Source organism: Colobus angolensis, unplaced genomic scaffold (genome assembly GCF_000951035.1).
Source record: "Colobus angolensis palliatus isolate OR3802 unplaced genomic scaffold, Cang.pa_1.0 Scaffold101, whole genome shotgun sequence".
Taxonomy (NCBI): domain Eukaryota; kingdom Metazoa; phylum Chordata; class Mammalia; order Primates; family Cercopithecidae; genus Colobus; species Colobus angolensis.
This window is the reverse complement of record NW_012111031.1, coordinates 9983465-10003447: the sequence shown is the minus strand read 5'-3', so window position 1 is coordinate 10003447 and position 19983 is coordinate 9983465. Positions and strand designations below refer to the sequence as shown.

The window sequence follows — 19983 nt, the reverse complement described above, 5'->3', positions numbered from 1 at the left end:
AATTTCTGTGCCACTTTAGGGTGTACAATCTCTGAGTATCTTTTCAAATAAAGGAAGGCAATTAGTTATTTGCCTATCTGTTATTGAGTGCCTGTAATGTGCTAGGCACTTTCCTCTACATTATCTAGTTAACCTCACAACTATGAGAGGGAAGTTATATTGCCTTACGTTTTATAGATAAGGAGACAGGCTCCTAGAGGTTAACGGTTTACCTAGATGCCTAGAAATTAACTGTAACTCTTACGTGAAGTAAGAGCCATAATTAATCAGAATAAAGATCTCATAGTAATTTAAGATTCTGACTTGCTTCTGAATCATCAGAAATAGATCGAAAATATATTCAGTGTTGCTATATATTCAGACTATACTATTTTCCCCACATTCTTGAGAATCCATTATTAATACTGCTGTCATTTAAGTATTATATATTTTTTAGCCACAGTGGTTGCTTAGTGGATAGTGTACTACACTGTCTTCAAATGGAAAAAATGTCTTACTATAATGCCAAATACATAGAGAGTATAAATGTAAAAAATAACACATTTTCAGGTTCTAAAAGTAGTATTTTTTTCCTTTTCTTTTTTTTGAGACACAGTCTTGCTCTGTTGCCCAGGTTGGAGTGCAGTGGTGTGATTTTGGCTCATTGCAACCTCCACCTCCAGGGTTCAAGTGATTCTCCTGTCTCAGCCTCCCGATTAGCTGGTACTATAGGCATGCACCACCATGCCTGGCTAATTTTTTGTATTTTTAATGGAGATGAGGTTTCACTATGTTGGCCAGGCTGGTCTTGAACTCCTGGCCTCAAGTGATTCATCCACCTCAGCCTCCCAAAGTGCTGGGATTACAGACATGAGCCACTGCACCTGGCCAGTATGTATTCTTTGTAGAAAAATAAGAAATACTCAAAGTAGAACAAAGAAAATGACTATCATTGATCTTATGACTTAGGGAAAAAATGCACAGGGAAAAAGAGTGGGAAAAAAATAGCTCCATCATCCAGAGTTAATCACTGCTTATACTCTGGTGTATTGCCTTCCAGTATTATTTTCCATGCATATGTTTTTAAAAATAAGGTTGAAATTGTATGCATGCTGTAAGTCATTTTTCTGTGACTTGTCCTTTTTTAATAATGTGACAGTTCTTCATGCATTAGATATTCTTTAGAAAGTCTGTTTATGTAAACTTCTGCAGAGTAATCTCTACGTAAGGATATTGAAGGAAATAAATGGTGGTATCACAGAGTCAATGAAGAAGTAGCCTCAGGGGTCTACCCAGGGAAGGCCTCTCTGAGGAGGTGACTTGCATCGAAACTTGAAGAATGAGGAGAAGCCAGGCACGTAACCATCCAAGGAGGAGAGATCCAGATTGAGGGCACAACTGTGAAGTCCTTAGGAATGTACAGGGCGTGTTCCAGACCTAGAAAGGGGGCTCGTGTGTAAGTGAAAATGGTAGAAGGTTGAAAGCATTAGGTAACCCCACTTAGGATTTTGCCCTGGGAAGCATGGAAGAGTTTGGATAGGGAAGTGGCTTGGTAATAGGACCAGGTAGGAGAGGATTGTACTAATGTAGGTGAGAAGAGTGGCCAGGGAATGGAGAGAAGTGGATGTATTTGAAATATGTTTTGGGGTTAGAATTGATTGAACTTGCTACTGAGGGAGATATGGATGAGGTTCAAGAACTGCATTTTGGAGCCCAATCTTTGGTGAAAAATATTTTTGGGTCATCTTTGAAAAAAATCCTTTTCAAGGCAGACAGCATTTTAATGCTTTGTCGGTTTTTTCCTGTTTCTCAGCTCTGTCACCAGCCTGAAAGATTTAAAAATTCAAATTAATGGAGGTTTATTTGTTCTTTACTCAGGTCACATTTCTGGGTTTTAATGAAGAGACAGATGCCACTGTTGTACAGGTATGGTCAATTTTAGCATTTTTACTGAACGTTTTTACTGAGTGTTCTTGTCATGGAAATCAGCTTTAGGTTTGACCACAAAAGTCATTTATCTGAGAAGGCTGCAAACCACAGGTTGACTTTTTCTCCATTCTGTGTATAATATAGAATGTATGACTTGTTTTTTTATTTTGATGGCTTTCATAATTTTGACCTGAACAGTAAACATTTTCGTTAAGATTGAGTTAAATTTAAAAGGTAAGATTTGTAAAAATTAGCCAATGCAAAAATTTAGCCTGTTTGATTTAGGCAGTTATTAACAGAGGGACTGATGTTTGAGATTGGGATCAGCAAAGGAAAGCTTCACAGTTACATAAACAGTGGTTGAAGTTCCTGTAGATGTGATAGGCATGTTTTTCTTTTTCCCCTCATGCTACTTCTTAAAAATTTGTGCTTTCTACATATTTCCTTTTGTGGCAATAAAGTGTCTCCTCCTAGAGGAGGAAACAACATGTTTTAGTTCTTCCTGAATAATGCATATCAGGTGATTATGGACAAAAACTCTGCTGTACATTTTGATTGTGGCCTTGCTTGAAGGAAATAATTTGGACAGAAGGAGCAAGAGAGGATATTTTCCTGAGAACATATATAGCTGGAAAGAGAAATATTCCAAGATACTTCTTTAATGTTCTTCTTCTCCTGTAAGAGTTACTGGTAAAACCATGTTTATAAAGGAAAGTACTCTACAAAGGGTCAAAGACTATTAATTCTTTAGCTGGGTAAAGTATTTGTGTATAAAGGGCAAACAAGAAGAAGAAATAAAAGCAATTTTCTTTTCCTTTAATCTTCATTACAATTATCAGTTAAAGTCTAATACAATACCTTGGAGAGGAAAGACAGAAAAACGGATTATATTGTACAGGGTTAAAAGCAAGTTTTTAGGATGTACATTCTCTAGCCAAAAATTTTGTATGAAAAAAATTTCATACCTTGGAGAGGAAAGACAGAAAAACGGATTATATTGTACAGGGTTAAAAGCAAGTTTTTAGGATGTACATTCTCTAGCCAAAAATTTTGTATGAAAAAAATTTCATAAAGGAAGACCTATACGTTGACATTACTAAAAACTATTAAATGCTTAATTGCCATGGATGTGTTAGGAACCCTGTAAAATTTTTTATAGCTTGGTATCAATACATTTTAAAGGCTACAGGGATAGCCAGTATTTAATAATTTTTGTATATTTTGGCCAGGTGCGATGGCTCATGCTTGTAATCCCAGCACTTTGGGAGGCCGAGGTGGGCGGATCACGAGGTCAGGAGATCAAGACCATTCTGGCTAACACAGTGAAGCCCCATCTCTACTAAAAATACAAAAAATTAGCCGAGTGTGGTGGCAGGCGCCCTGTAGCCCCAGCTAGTTGGGAGGCTGAGGCAGGTGAATGGCGTGAACCTGGGAGGTGGAGGTTGCAGTGAGCCGAGATCACGCCACTATACTCCATCCTGGGAAACAGAGCGAGACTCTGTCTCAAAAAAAAAATAATATAATAATAATTTTAGTATATTTTATTTTTGAATTTTTGAAAAATTATCTGTGAATAATAAACTATAGATGTTAACTGTTATGAACCAGGAAATTTCCTAGCCAGTAGACCTTACAGTTTTTGGATAGGGTCCACCTTATAGGAACCTTAACAACTGTACAGTGTTATTTATTGTTATTATTTTAAATTAGGATTTAGCTGCAGTTTCTTTGGAACTTCCAGATCTTCTGAATTCACTCCACTTCTGCAGTCTAAATGAAAATGAAATTATTTGTATGAAGAATATAAATAAACCATCAGATATAAGCAGTGATCCTCTAAATCAGGTAACTTTTGTAGATAATTTCTAATGAGATTTTTAGGGCAAATTTTACTATATTTGATAAAGATGATGAAACTTTTAAATGCTTGGATGACTTTTTTTTAAAAAATGGTATCTCAAGGAAATACGATTCATAAGAAATCTAACTTATGAAGCATTGACATCCCTGAAGGATACAATAATTTTGATCATATATTTTTCAACTGCGAAGTTCCGTAGATGGTATGCAAGTACATGTTATTTTTTTCTGAAAATTTATTATTTCCGGATTTCTTGAATTACTTGTACCTTTGTATAAGCTATAGTGACTTTTCCCTATTATGGCCAATTTCAAATTTATACAAATGTTATGCTATATGTTTTAGAGAATGTACTTAAGTTCATTTTCTGGTTTAAAAAATTCCATGTAAAGTGGACATCTGATGTGTTCTTTATAAATAAAAATGTTACCATTTCTTATAGGTGGTTAGTTTTATAATATTCAGCATTTAGTTCTTTACCAAGTATGATTTTGTTGATAATCCATCAGAGAAAATGCTTTGCATTCTAAGAGATAAGACATATACAATTGAACCAGAAAGTTTAAAATTTGGATTACTTACTTTAGTTTTAAAAAAATTGCTGTGTTCTTTATAAGGTCTGCCGATAAAACTAGAACTGCTGGCCTCATTTCCTTAATTATGTTCTTTATTCATATTTACTTTGCCTTATTTGCTAGGATATAAGAGGTGATAAGCTATTATATTTGATTTCTAGTTTTTTTGAATAAATCATTTCATCAGTATTTACTTGAAAAAAATAGTATGAGGGGGAAAAGCTGGTGACTTGTATTTTTAAAGCTATAAACATTGTAAGTTGTAATACTAGGGAAATTTAAATAAAAGGAGTGGACTTTTAAAAATTGTGATAGGAAGGAAGATGGCATCGTACTTGAAACTACAGGAAAATGGGATTAAAAATAAAAGAAAATAGAACTTGGTTGCTGCCCCCAAACAGTTTATAATATAGTTAGTGAGATAGGTGAATGGTTAAGGAAAATCACAGGAATGTACAGTAATACAGGAAAACATAATTGCTCAAAGGAATGGATAGATAGTAAGTTTTATAGCATTTCAGGAGACTAGGTAGAATTTGAATACCTGGATAAAAGAAGATGGGAGAAAAGACTGGAAAGTGAAAAATGTAGAAAAAGAATAAAGAAATAAACATTATAAAACCAAGGAGCTTTTGAGGATGCGTGAATTTCTTGTTTGTTTTTCCTCTGAGATTGTCTTATATCTATGCTTTACTTCATGATGTTTTGTATTTGAAATTAAAATTGTTTTTATTATCTTTTATCTTTCCCAAGAGTCATCCTTCTGGAATGCTTTGTGTCATGAGAGTGTCACCTACATCACCAAAACTTAGGATTGATTTTATCTTTAGTCTCCTAAGTAAATATGCTACTGGTATAAGGTACACCTTGGACACATTCTTGCATCAGAAGCACCAACTTGAGACCACTGATGAAGATGATGATGATACTAACCAGTCCGTGTCATCCATAGAGGATGACTTTGTCACTGCTTTTGAGCACTTAGAAGAGGAAGAGACTTCAAAGCCATATAACGATGGTTTGTTTTTCATTAGACTTTTTCCTAAAATAGGGAATTAAAGTTTTTCAGTTCTGAAAATTTTAAGGCAGACTTGTTCAATTGAAATTTATGTTGAGATTTGATTCAATTTAAACCTTTTAACTTTTTTTCTGATTACCTGAGGAAATTCCTTATGATTTTTAAGTTCACTGTAATCTGGTTTTCAGTTTTGCTTATTTCAGATTTTATTTAGTTGGTGCTGTTCATGCACTGATTACATCAAGTGTCTGGAACATTCCTAGGTTCAAATTTTGGAAGAGTTAGCTGGGAGAGTCTCCACAGTAATTTTTCTAACGTGCGTGACAGCATGCAGAACATCCCATAGACCAGGTATCCCTAGACATAGAGTAAACTGAAATTATTTTATAAAAAGTATATTTACTTTCAAATGTTACTTGGGTGAATCTTTCTGTTAAACAATATAGTTTAGAAACACATAAATATTATATGTTTAAAGTCAGTTTATTCCATGGATTTAAATTAGTTTCCAGAAAGTTTTTTCAAGAATAATGGCACCATTTCATTCTTTTCCCATAGGAATGAACATTACTGCGCTAAGGAACCAGTGTGATGCTGCTTCCCAGACGGTTACTGGTCATCATTTAGAAACCCATGATTTAAAGATTCTCATTAGCTCTGGACAGCAGAAGTCATTGGCTAAACCCTCAACTTCCTCAGTGAATGTCCTGGGACCTAAAGAACTACCTTCTGTGAAAACGTCAGTCACAACAACCATTTCAGAGCCTTGGACCCAAAGGAGTTTCTATAGGTCATCTAATGCTTCAGATAAAGATAGTGATTTACAGAAAACATTTTTTTCGTCTTCTCCTGCCTACTCATCTGAATCAGAATGTTCAAGTCCAAGTCCTGTTATTTTCTTGGATGAAGAGGGATATCAAAAAAGCTTAAAAGCAAAACTTGAGCTGCCTAAAATTCCTGTGATGAAAGATGATGTAGAGGATTCAGACTCAGAAGTAAGTGAATTTTTTGATAGTTTTGATCAGTTTGATGAACTAGAACAAACTTTAGAGACTTGCCTGTTTAACAAAGATCCTGTCATAGGGAAGTCATCGCAGAAGAAAGGGCACAAACATGGAAAATCATGTATGAATCCTCAAAAATTCAAGTTTGATCGTCCAGCTCTCCCAGCTAATGTTAGAAAGCCAACTCCTCGTAAACCGGAATCTCCATATGGTAACCTGTGTGATGCTCCGGATTCTCCTCGCCCAGTGAAGGCCTCGGGGGAAGATAGTGGTTTATTTAGTCCTATTCGATCCTCTGCTTTTAGTCCTCTTGGAGGTTGTACTCCAGCTGAATGTTTTTGCCAAACAGATATTGGTGGAGATAGGATTCATGAAAATCTTGATTCTATTTATTACACCTATGAAGATTATGCAAATAACGTATCATGTGAAGTACTAGGCTCAGTTCTTCATACCCAGCACACTAATGCCCTATCAAATATTATCAGTATTAAACATGGAGAAAATAAAACTATAACTTTTAAGCATGGAAACCTTGATCAAAAAAATAAATCTAAAAATAAATCCTTAATGATTAAAGATAGCATTCAAAAATTTGCAGCAGATCTTGTGGAAAAAAGTTTTGGCAGTGCGTTTAAAGACTTACAGAAAGGAGTCTCTTCATGTACCAATGCGTTGTGCCACTTAGCCATCAAATTGACATCATCTGTTTTTCAGATGGCATTTAATGAGCTGAGAAGGCAGCGTGCATTTTCACTAAAAGAACGTGCCATTAGTGGCCTGGCTAACTTTTTGGTGACTGAAGCTTTATCAAATGCCTTAAAAGATTTACAGTATGTAAAGAAGCAGATATTCACAAACACAGTTGCTAGGTTTGCTGCAGATCTTGCTGAAGAGCTTGTTTTTGAAGGCATCATGGAAGTGTGTCAGTTTTCGTGTCCTCAAACGCCTGCATCTCCACAGTGTGGATTGTTTGACTTTGAAGACAAAGTAGTGAAGTCATATGCAAAAGATTTGTCTGAATCTGTAATACAGGAAGCGTTCATTGAGCTATCACAAGTTGATGTGACCTTTACAACAAAGGCAGCAGTTAGTGTCTCTACGGATAATATCAAGTATGTGAGTGCAGAAAGTGTAGTGCCATCGACACAGGCTGTCACGTATTCCCCTTCTTTTCACAATCAAGCAATTATGGTGACAAAACCAGTGCAAGAATATAAAAAGGAATACACAGTGCAGCAGGCCTTGTTTTGTACTTCTGGAATTGTTACTTCTATACCAGTGCCCTTGGCAGGAAGTGCCCTTCTCCCATATCATATTTCATCTACTGCGTGTCAGGCAAAGGCTCATCTGTCATCTGATGATAGTAATTCAAGTGGTGATTCTACCCAAGTGCATATTGCCACAAAAAACAGAGAAGAAAAAGCAGCTTGTCTCAGAAATACTTGTTTACCTTCAGAACACAATCCAGGTAACCAGAATGATTTTAAACCAACTAATGATCTTGAAATGCAGAGTTCCTCAAAATTACCAAGTGATTCTGCAGTTATTAGCAACTTTTCTGCAGCAATGGTGCATACGATAGTAAATGAAACTTTAGAGTCAATGACATCATTGGAAGTTACAAAAATGGTTGATGAACGTACAGATTATTTAACTAAATCAATACAGGGGAAAACCCCTCCATTTTCCCAGTGTGGTCAGACAATGCTGCAGTGCAGTGAAGCTAGTAGCAATAAGGACATGTTTGCTGACCAGATATCTAAATCTATTATTAAACATTCCATAGATAAAAGCAAATCAATGATCCCAAATATAGATAAAAATGCAGTATACAAGGAAAGCTTGTCTGTTTCTGGAGAAGAATCACAGTTGACACCAGAAAAGTCTCCCAAATTTCCTGGCTCTCACAATCACTTAACTCACTGCTCACTTTCAGCTGGAAAGGATTGTGTTCCAGAATGTAAAGTTTCTGTGGTTCATGGATCCTCCCTAGAGACACTGCCATCTTGTCCAGCTGTGACAGGTCAGAAATCTGACTTGAAGGAACCTGCTAAGGATCAACCACTGAAAAAGCATAACTTGAATAATACATCACTTGAGTCCTTGTCTTTTGGACAGGAAAACCCCTTTCCTCATTCACATACTTTCTCATCTACAGCACTTACCTGTGTAGATAGCTTGCATGTGGAAGATAAACAGAAAGTCAGAGATGGAAATGTAATACCTGATACTCCTCCATCAACTCCTCTAGTACCATCCCAGGCTAGTTCTGAATGGGATATCAAGAAATTAACAAAAAAGCTCAAAGGAGAATTAGCCAAAGAGTTTGCACCTGCTACACCACCTTCTACTCCACACAACTCATCTGTTGGTAGTTTGTCTGAGAATGAACAAAATACTATAGAAAAAGAAGAGTTCATGTTGAAACTCATGCGATCTCTTTCTGAAGAAGTTGAGAGTAGTGAAAATGGAGAGCTCCCTGAAGTGGATGTGAAGTCAGAGCACTCAGGGAAGAAGGTTCAGTTTGCAGAAGCATTAGCTACACACATCCTTTCTCTTGCAACTGAAATGGCAGCTTCCCATTTAGATAATAAAATAATTCAAGAACCCAAGGTTAAAAACCCTTGCTTAAATATGCAAAGTCAAAGAAGTGTGTCACCTACTTTCTTAAACCCCTCAGATGAAAATTTGAAAACATTGTGCAGTTTTGCAGGTGATCTGGCAACAGAAGTCATTACAGAAGCTGAGAAAATAGCAAAAGTTCGAAGTTGTATGCTTTTCAAGCAAAAGAAGAACAGTTGTTATGCTGATGGTGACCAAGATTATAAAGTAGAAGAGAAGTTGGATATAGAGGCTGTAGCGCACCCAAGAGAAGTGGATCCGTTTATTCTTTCATTACCACCAAGTTCTTGTATGTCAGGTCTGACGTATAAGTATCCCAGCTGTGAAAGTGTGACAGACGAATATGCAGGTCACATTATTCAGATACTAAAACAAGAAGGTGGTAATACTGAGTTGATAATGGATCAGTATGCTAATAGACTTGCCTATCGATCTGTTAAATCAGGATTACAGGAAGCAGCTAAGACAACCAAAGTGCAGTGCAATTCAAGAATGTTCCCTGTGCCAAGTTCACAAGTGAAAACAAATGAACTGTTAATGTTTTCAAATAAAGAGCACCACCAAGAAGCAGACAAAAAAAGACAAAGTAAAAGAAATGAAGATTACTTTTGTAAAAATCAAACTTGCGAAAGGACCCTGGATCCATATAGAAATGAGTGTTCTGAACTGTATAGTTTTTCAGCCTCTTTCGTTCACAGCATAACAAAAGATGCTAAAGAAGAGCTGACAGCCTCTCTAGTTGGCCTACCAAAATCCTTAACAGATTCTTGTTTGTTTGAAAAATCCGGATGTGAAGGAGATAAAGAGAGTCATGTTAAACCAGAATTGCCTAAGTCTCTTCAGCCTTCCTCACAAAGTCACAGGTTTTACCACAGCACTGGCAGTTTAAGTGGATATGGCTGTGGAGACAATATTGTTCAAGCTGTAGAACAGTATGCCAAAAAAGTAGTGGATGACACTCTAGAGCTAACTCTAGGATCTACAGTGTTACGAGTGTCTGAGACCACAAAATCAGCAGACAGGGTCACTTATGCAGAAAAGTTGTCACCTCTTACAGGTCAAGCTTGCAGATATTGTGACCTTAAAGAACTTCACAATTGCACTGGAAATTCATCTCAGAACTTTTTCAGGCAGGGTTCTCTCGCCAGTAGTAAGCCAGCTTCTAATCCAAAATTTAGCAGCCACTATCAGAAATCTAGGATTTTTCATCTCAGTGTCCCTCAGATTCATGTTAATCTTGATAAGAAGGCAGTGCTTGCTGAGAAGATAGTTGCTGAAGCCATTGAAAAAGCTGAGCGAGAGGTGAGCAGTGTCAGCATGGCAGCCGACAGTGGGATCGGACAGGAGGGTGCCAGCTTTGCTGAAAGCCTTGCCACAGAAATCATGACAGCAGCTGTCACAAATGTTGGGCATGCTGTTAGCAGGTAAGTTTCACATTTCTTTTGGTTGTTAACGATAAATGAAAAAGTTAAATGTGATCCTGTATGTCTTAGGTCCTGTTCATAAAGGAATGATTATTTTTAACCCTACATAAACAAAAATTTTTCCTATTGCATTTATGTATTGTTTCATATCGTACACATGACTTTTATATATTTTGGTCCCCTGATCCCTTTTGAGGGAAGGTGTTATCCATTTACAGGGCTGGAAAATGAGAGTTGGAGAAAATGATCACCTTATCCAAGTTCATAGAGCTATGAAGTAGGTAAAGTTGAATTAAATAAATAGCTAGAGAATTTTATATAGTAGTCCCCCCTTATTCTCAGTTTTGCTTTCCTCAATCTGAAAATATTAAATGGAAAATTCCAGAAGTAAACGATTCATAAGTTTTAAATTGCATGTTCTGAGTAGCATGATGAAATCTCACGCCGTCTCGGGATGTGAATGACCCCTTTGTCCAGTTTATCCACACTGCATGTGCTGTTCACCTGTTAGTCACTTAGAAGGTATCTCAGTTATCAGATCCACAAACCTGGTATGTACAGGGCTTGATGCTATCTGCAGTTTCAGACATCCACTGGGTATCTTAGATCATATCCCCCAGGGATAAGGGGGGACTATCCTATAGTAAATGTAGAATATTACCATATTAATTTACTATTATGAGATTAAATTTTTGTACACGTTTCTTCATTCACAAGGGTAAGTTTTCTTATAAAGACCGTGGTTTAATCAAACTGCTCTGAGGAAGAAAGCGAAAATTCTTTACATACTTACACCATTTCTCTTGATTAGTTCACAGTGTAAGGGGACAGTTCTTTCTGGTAGTCCTACGGTGTCCTGTTTTTCAGTAGTTATCTCTTGTGCTCAGTGATTCTTTTTTTTTTTTTGAGATGGAGTCTCACACTTGTTGCCCAGGCTAGAGTGCAGTGGCACAATCTCAGCTCACTGCAACCTTTGCCTCCCAGGTTCAAGCGATTCTTGTGCCTCAGCCTCCCTAGTAGCTGAGATTACAGTCACCCACCACCACGCCCAGCTCATTTTTGTATTTTTAGTAGAAACAGGGTTTCACCAAGTTGGCCAGGCTGGTCTCAAACTCCTGACCTCAGGTGATCTGCCCACTTCAGCTTCCCAAAGTGCTGGGATCACAAGCGTGAGCCACTGTTCCCAGCCAGGCTCAGTGATTCTTTAATAACAACTTACAGTTTTTCACTTTAAACCTTCTTTGTCCCAGAGAAGATATCAGGACCAACTTGTGTTATTAGTTGATAGGATGATATTTGTAAGTCCTGCTGGAAAGAGAAAATGCTTTAAGTTGAGGTAGAATTTAATTGAGTCACATGATATTCCAGATTTTTGAGTAGCTTCTGTCAAAGCCATGACATGGTCTGCCTCTTTTCTTATCCATCTTAAAACAGGGAGATACAGCTTGGCCAGGATTCTTGAATCCAGTTGCTTCATAGCATCTACTTGAGATGAGAGATGCTGTAGGTTTCTGGTGAACTAGGAGAGGTCTCTGTTTGCCCTAATCAGGCAGCCTTCTTTCTACTAGACCAGGGGTTGGCAAACTACAGTCTGTGGGCCAAATGTGGCCTACTGGTGGTTTTTGTATGGATTGCCAGCTACGAACAGATTTCATGGTTTTTTTTTAATGGTTGAAAAAAAATCAAATGATATTTTGTGACGTGGAAATTACATGAAATTCAAATTTCAGTATTTATAAATAAAGTTTTATTGGGACACAACCATGCTCATTCAATTAACATATTTCTGTGGCTGCCTTTGTCCTATAATGGCAGAGTTGAGTAGTTGGGACAGAGGCTGTATGACCAGCAGTACCTATGTATTTCCTATCTGGCCTGTATTAGTTCATTTTCACACTGCTATAAAGATACTACCTGAGACTGAGTAATTTATAAACAAAGGAGGTTTAATTGACTCACAGTTCTGCATGACTGGGAAAACGTCTGGAGACTTACAGTCATGGCACAAGGCAAAGGGGAAGCAAGTACCTTCTTCACAAGGCAGCAGGAGAGAGAGGGGGGAGCTGCCAGACACATAAAACCATCGGCTCTCATGAGAATTCCCTCACTGTCATGACAACAGCATGGAGGAGGCTGCCCTCATGATCCAGTCACCTCCCACCAGGTCCCTCCCTGGGGGTTACAATTTGAGATGTGATTTGGGTGGGGACACAGAACCAAACCATATCATGCCCCTTATAGAAAACAATTGTGAACCTCTGTCCTAGATCCACATTTTCTTGTTCACTACATACCAGTTCCTAGTATAATGATAAACATAATAAATGGTTAGTAAATATTCTCATGAATAGGTAATAAGGCCTTTTAACAATTGAAATAATTTTCCTCTTAAAGGTTGCTTCAGGCAATTTTACTTTTTACTCTTCCTCAGTCCAGTCCTGTCTGCCCTATGGCCCCATCCCCCTTTCCTCCCAGCCTCACGGGAGGAAAAGAGACTGTCCTCTGAAGTTTTTCAGACATCACTCTCAGGGGCTAGCAAATGCCTTTCTCATTGGTTTTCTCAGTAATTTCCACTTTTCCTTCTTAGAATTGGGTGAGTAGATAGCCCCTAAAGTTCTTCCTTGTAAGCTAGTGCTGCCCACTTTCAGCTTTTTATTAAGGCTGGAGTAATTCTTTTCCTGCTTCCCTTCTTAATAATTGTGCTAGGGTTCTGTAAGTACTGACTAAGGGAAGTTGACTCTAGTGTGTAGAGTTTACTGTTTAACATTTTTTATTTATAAAGTTAAATTTGTCTTTCAAGCTTGAAAAGAGATTCATTCAGATGGATTATTCTTTAAGGGTATTATTTGGGTTTTTTCACTTGATGTCCCTTTTTTGTTTGATTGATGAACATGACCATAAATATTTCACAAACTCTAATGAATAGAGAAGTGGCATGTGAATGCAAGTGAGAAATTACGTGGTGGTACATTTTTATTTATTTTTGTTTGTTGTTTGTAGAGATGAGATCTCACTGTTGCTCAGGCTGATCTTGAACTCCTGAGCTCAAGCAGTCATCCCGCCCTAGCTTCCCAAAGTGCTGAGTTTACAAACATGAGCCACGCACCTGGCTGGTAGTGCATTTTTAGCCAACAAAACCATTATATTCTGAGCTATCATTCCGAGCCAGAATAACCTCACGGTCATTAAAAACTCTTCTCTGGATCTCATCCTTTGGGTCATTTCAGCCAAAAACCATGAGAATGTGGCACATATTAGGAATAGTATTCAAAAAAACCAAAGTAGTAATCTATTATGGTTCAGAACTATAATGTGCCTATGCTTGGAATGCTCGGTATCATTCTGTATCTTACAAAATTAGAATAGCTGAAAAAATGGGGGGCAATTCAGGGGCTATTCTGGGGATAGCACTGCGATACGGAAGTAAGTAAAACAGGCAAAAATCTACATTCTCTAGGTGCTTATGTTATAGTGGAATAAGACAATAGGTAAGTAAAATATATAGTATGACACATAGTGGTAAGTGCTTTGGGGGAAAAATAAAGCAAGGTAGGGAGTTAGAGAGTGCTGGTGGTGAGAGTGGCGGTGGCCGTTAGGGCTGGTTTACAGTTTTGAATAGGTAGCAGGGGAAGCAATACTGGCAAAGTAATATTTGAGCCAAAAACCAAAGGCGAAGTGAGAATAAGTCATGTGGGAGTCACAGAAAACAGATTTCCAGGCATAGGGGTGGGACTGTGAATGTTTGGGAAACAACAGAGAGGCTTGTGTTGCTGAAGTGGGAGGAGTGGAGCAGGGAGAACAGTAGAGTTCAGATGGATGTTATAAGAGGGGACAGGCAGTATGTTTTAAGGATTTGGGCTCTTACTTGGATTGGTGGGAAGCCATTGGAAGGTTTTGATCAGAAGAGTGACAGTTTTTCTTTCTATGAAAACATCACTTTGGACTACTTTGTTGAACATAAAATGTAGTGGGCCAATTAAAATACTTGAGCGGTGAATAGACTTTCTTGTGATGGAATAAAAGTATAAATGCCTCTTATTGAGAAAAATGAAAGGGGTTATGATCCGTGCTCAAAATCTTGGAGAGATTTGATTAGTTTGAATACAGGTTTGCTTGACAATACTAGAATTTCTTGAACTACTTTTTTGTTCTTAAAGCCAGAAAGAGACTCCTTTAATATAAATAAAAGTACTGTTTTACAAAGCAGGTGATAAACTTAGGAACTTGTACTCCCCGTAGTATCTCAGTTCAGAAATGAACTGCTTTAAATAGAATTTAGAGAAGTAATGCCCTAGGGATAGATCCACTGGAGATTAACTAAGTTATGGCTATTGGTGGGTACCTCAGTTAACTTTGAAATTAATACTCTATCCTACAGTCTCTTTATTGGCACTCAAATAAAGGATTACACGAGCCACTGGTCTGACTCTGAATACCATTTCTTGTTTTTATCATCTTTATCATCAAATTGATAGTCTTGTAAGTTCAGAATCTGGGATGCTTTCAATTTGATTTTTTTTTCTTTTTTTCTTCTTGTTAGTTCAAAAGAAATAGAAGACTTTCAGTCAGCCGAGTCTGTCGGTAGCCAGCAGATGAACCTCAGTATTGGTGATGACAGCACTGGTAGCTGGTCTAATTTAAGTTTTGAAGATGAACACCAAGATGAAAGCAGCAGTTTTCATCATCTTAGTGAAAGGTAACTACACTTTTGCACATAATTGTGTAATTTAGGTCCTTAGATCTCGGAAGTGAGCTATAAATTTACATTATTATTTTAAAATTCTAAATTTGAAAATATGCTATTACTTTCAATATGTATTTTATTATTCACAACATATTTCTAATTGATTTTTAATACTTATTTAATACAGTAAGTAGCCCAGCTAATTTTATTTGGGTGTGCCAATAGTCGATTTGAAAAATATTGCATACACTTAATTTATTCCTTTTAAGCTTCTCCCGAACTTTTTATGAACTTCTGAGGAAAATATTTTTTTTCACTTTAAAAAGCGTCCTTTTTTTCTTTAAAGAACAAGAAAAAGGACAGTTATCTGTTAAAGGCATCAAAATAACCCTGTAATTTTCCTGATATTAGTTGAAATAGTATCTTTTTGGTGGGGCGAGAGTCCTTACTTGTCCTGCTGTTAGGAACAAAATGACCTGGAACACTTATACTTGAATGATTGAAAATACATTAGTCAAAGCCATTATAAAAATATGATTTTGTGTAGCACAAGGCACTTACCTCATATATAACTTTTCTTAGTTAACTTTGTTCATGACAGTGGTGTTTGAAATATTTTGTTAATTATGAGACAGCTGTTTCTTATAGTCTTAACCTCTACCTAAAGGCCTTTCTGACCTATACAATTCTATAACTCTTTATCCACATTAACTGATAACTGGAAATAATAGATACCATTTGTAGTGGAGTCTTGAGGGAGGAAAGGGTTTTCAGCATACTGCTAGTTTCAAGCATGTGTGGAAAGGACCTGTGAACCATCAGTTGAACTTAGCCCCTGGAAATGGCAAACTAGGTGTGGGAGGGAAGGTGACTCTTGGAAGAGAGAATGAGGTAGCATAAGGAAAGGAAATGGCTTTTCACCTGATAGAACACTTAATCTTGCAGAGTTTTGTTTGATGCTTGGATTAACCTGGAATTATTAATATTTTGTAAAATATATTTCATAGTTTATTATGGTACTATATACACCACCAATATTTCTTAAAATCTAGGTCCAAAAAGATAGTGTTTAAAACTAGTAGAAGCAAGTGGGGGCAATGTCACAAATCACGGTTTGGCCATTTTCCATAACTTTGTCTAGAAAAGGATACTAACATTTAGTTTCTTCTCTCATTTTGAGAAACACAGGCTTCTAGGATTTCAGTGGGGTTGACGGTGTTGTCTAGGAAATCCTGGCGTTAAAATGGGAGACTGAGGTGTGGGTAGAGGCTAGCAGCATTAAGAGGACTTGTAGTCAGTTGAACAACTCTGTGCCGAATGTTATCTAATTTGATGAGAAAAAAGGAATCATCTTACCAGTTTCTGTCCTTAGTTCTGTCCTCCTTTGCAATATTTATTAATGATGTGGAATACTCATTTGTGGGTGATTCAACACAGGCTGAAAAAAGAATCCCATGAACAGAACAAAGGTTAAAAAGACCAAATCAGGCTGAGGTTAAAATAATTATGTTTAACATGGATAAATGCATTTAGGCTCAGAAAATTAATGATTAATATTTGAACTTAAGTGGGGAGCAAACCTGGCTTAATGGCATTTTGTCAGAAAAAGACCCGTGTTTCCACTGACCACAGTTGTAATGTGACTTAATGTAATGCTGCATGGCATTAAGGTTCTGGCACAGAGAAAAAGATCACGGGGCTCATCCAGGATTGGTGGTATGCTTGTTGCATATACAGTTTCCAGGGTCTCACCTCCAGAGATGAAGATGCATGAAGTCAGTGGAGGGTCCTGAGAATCTGCATGCTTGATAAGTAGGTACTGGACCACTGCAGTACTTATACCACTGGCTGGAGTACTTCTGTGCTAGACATAGGAAATATGAAAAGACATAAAAGAAAATGATGGAAGCAGGGTAGTGTTTCAAGAGTGAAGCAGGAAAACTCTTTAGTGAAGAAATTAAGTTTTTTAAATGTTGGGTTAATATAGGGTGATCATACTTCCCACTTAGGATAGTTTGGCTTACTTCTGCTGTTCTGTTGTAATTATTAATGGTGAGGCCTTTCATTTAAAAAAGTGTCCTGATTAGATGAAAAATGTATACAGTCATCTAGTTAGAAGTGGTGTTTTATGAAGAATGACTTCAAATACCCATTTGGAGGCACAAAGAGGGAGGGGGATAAGGTTAGAGAGAATTTGAATTTTTGGTCTTCGTTTAGCTGTTTTTGTTTTAATATTTATGTAATAGGTAGGTGATGGATTTTTATTATTAAGTGGAAGAATCGTTATGATGGGTAAAATTTTATATATTTTTTCTTTGCTATAATCTTTCTATTAATGGAAATAAAAAGAGTGTTTGAAATGACTAATTTTCTTTTTCTCCTTGGCTAACAGCTGTCTGTCCATTCCTTATTTGTATATTTTCTTATTTTTAGTTTATCTGACAGTGAACTACATGGGTTTGAACAGTTTTATAATAGAGCTGTATTTGTTTGAACATATGTTAAAAAGACCCTGCTCAGTTTTCATTTTTACTCTCTAATACATTATGATTTGTGACAGTTTGATCATGTTAGAGTGAATGTAACTATGCAAATTATTTGAGATTGCTTGGAAGTTTTTTAGAACTTGAAGTAATCACCTTTCTTTGGTAACCATATCAGCATTTACTGATGCACATGAAATGATTTTATGTTTACTTTTTTAGAACCAAAATTTTGGTTTGTATAAATACTGCTTTTTATAATTGCCTAGCCTAATATTGGGAAAAATAGCTGCTTATCACTGCCAACTAATGTGCTTACTAATGTTTAATAATTAGAAATGATTAGAATTTTTAAATTGCATGCTGAGGGTTTTAATCTGAAAATTTGAATTTGATTTTATTTCTGAACACGGTTGCTTTTTTAAAAAATTGCTTTGCTGCAGTTTTAGAAAATAGTTGCTTTCTTCTTCAGTTGATTAGGTAGTATAAGACGTTATCTGTATGTGGTATTTGTGACTGACCAACTAGACAAGTGTAATGCTTGATTAAGTCTTGGCTATTCTAGCTGTATTCTGAAGAAAATGTTTGTTATTTGCCACCTACTTGGAGGTGAATTATACATACTGAATTACACATAATATATGAAATGAAGATCATTGACATAATAGTATTTTAAAATCTGAAACATGTTTTGCCCAAATAGTTAGAAAAGGTCTGTTTGGGACTATGTCTTACAGCCTTCCATCCCATCTCCCCCGACATCCCCTCACCCAAACCTGTCACTGCTTTGCACTATCTAAAGACCTGAGAGAATGTTAACCTGTTTTTTTTTTTTAACTTTATCCAAATTGAAAGGTATTGGTATTTCACAAATTAGAGTTCAAGAGTGGTCTTAAGACATTAACTTTCCTGTGAAACTTATTAATTCATGTGTTCATTTGGTGTCCTAAAAGCCATTCAGTTAATCTGTAAAATACAAGTTTAGATAATTTTCATGATCTATTGAGAAGAAAGAAAAAACTCCCGAATCTCTGAACTTGTCAGGCCCTGTTTAGAGTAGCAGTGATAGTCTCTCTCCACTCTGGATGTTCCCCTTCATTGTGACAGCTTCAGAACATCTGCAGTTATCAAGGACAGAAGCTGTTCCAAGGAAAACAAAGGTCTTTTCTACTATTCATTTTCTAGTTCAGCTCTGTTCTTTTCTTCCTCTGGCAGTAATGGTAACAGCAGTAGCTGGAGCAGTCTTGGTTTAGAAGGAGATTTGTATGAGGACAATTTATCCTTTCCAACATCAGACAGGTTGGTCCAGTCTAGAAACTTAAAAACTGATGAGTCTGTCACCACTAATGCATGATGTCATTTTCTTCAAAGAATGTGGGTTACAGTGCCAGTATATATCAACCTGCTTTTCTCCTGTATTTTGACATGATTCTGCTTGATGAATTCACATCTAATGAAAAAATTCAACTATGCTAAGATATGACTGACATCTAATTGCAAAATGTGTCACTGTTATGCATGTGTTGCTCTGCTTGCTATTTTTCATTCTACCAATTATTTCATTCAAAAGAGCTTGCTTCCTACAGGATTTCTGTTGGGTTTTTTTGTTATGTTTTATTTTTGTATGTGATTTTATTTTATATATAAGAAAAGTATAGGTAAAAAGTGTTTTTACTGTATTAAAAAATATATAAATTGCATCAGCTAAACCATTTAACAAATTATTCCTGGCATTTTGTGAGATTCAAATGCTACATTAAATTAGTAAACTATTTCAACTTTAAATGATTTTAAATTGAATAATATTATGAAATTACATGGCACTTATATATATCATGGTAAGGTAGGATTTCTTGGTTTTGATAACTTTAGGGATCATTTGCAATTCAGATTTTAACATGAAATGATGTGAGAAGCAAAGCTTCCTTTTTTAATTGTCATTTCTCCCGTTTCTAAATGTCATATGTCATATTGTAACATTCATTACCACATTTTTAAAAATTTGTTTTGATACCATTATTAATTAAAGTTTTTTTTGTAACTGCTTCTGCTATTTTATTCATAAGTGATGGACCAGATGATAAAGATGAAGAGCATGAGGATGAAGTAGAAGGTAATTTGATTTGTTTTTCAAAGTGTTGGCATGTCTTTTGTATAAGGTTTCCTAGAAGAGTCTTTATGCATTTTTGTCAGATAGGCTCTGGGTTATTTGTGTAAAACATTATAAATCAGGGTATTTTTGAACTAATTTTGTTGGTCCACTTTTAGATCCTTCGCTGAGTAGTTTTATTTGATTGCTACACTAGTGAAATTGTCATTGGTATAAAGAAATACTGGGCAGGCACGGTGGCTCACACCTATATTCCCAGCATTTTGGATGACTGAGGTCAGTGGATCGCTT

At 36.4% G+C, this 19983-nt stretch overlaps 1 protein-coding gene across 1 annotated transcript in view; it reads left to right on the top strand.

The window, feature by feature from the left end:
- The window catches only part of AKAP11 (A kinase (PRKA) anchor protein 11), a 48479-nt gene that overhangs the window by 22891 nt on the left and 5605 nt on the right, over positions 1-19983 (top strand). Inside the window, exons 4-10 of the mRNA XM_011940431.1 lie at positions 1858-1905; positions 3619-3753; positions 5098-5362; positions 5921-10415; positions 14956-15111; positions 18798-18881; positions 19649-19695. Coding sequence (XP_011795821.1) covers positions 1858-1905; positions 3619-3753; positions 5098-5362; positions 5921-10415; positions 14956-15111; positions 18798-18881; positions 19649-19695 — 5230 coding nt within the window. The remainder of the gene's footprint in view (positions 1-1857; positions 1906-3618; positions 3754-5097; positions 5363-5920; positions 10416-14955; positions 15112-18797; positions 18882-19648; positions 19696-19983) is intronic.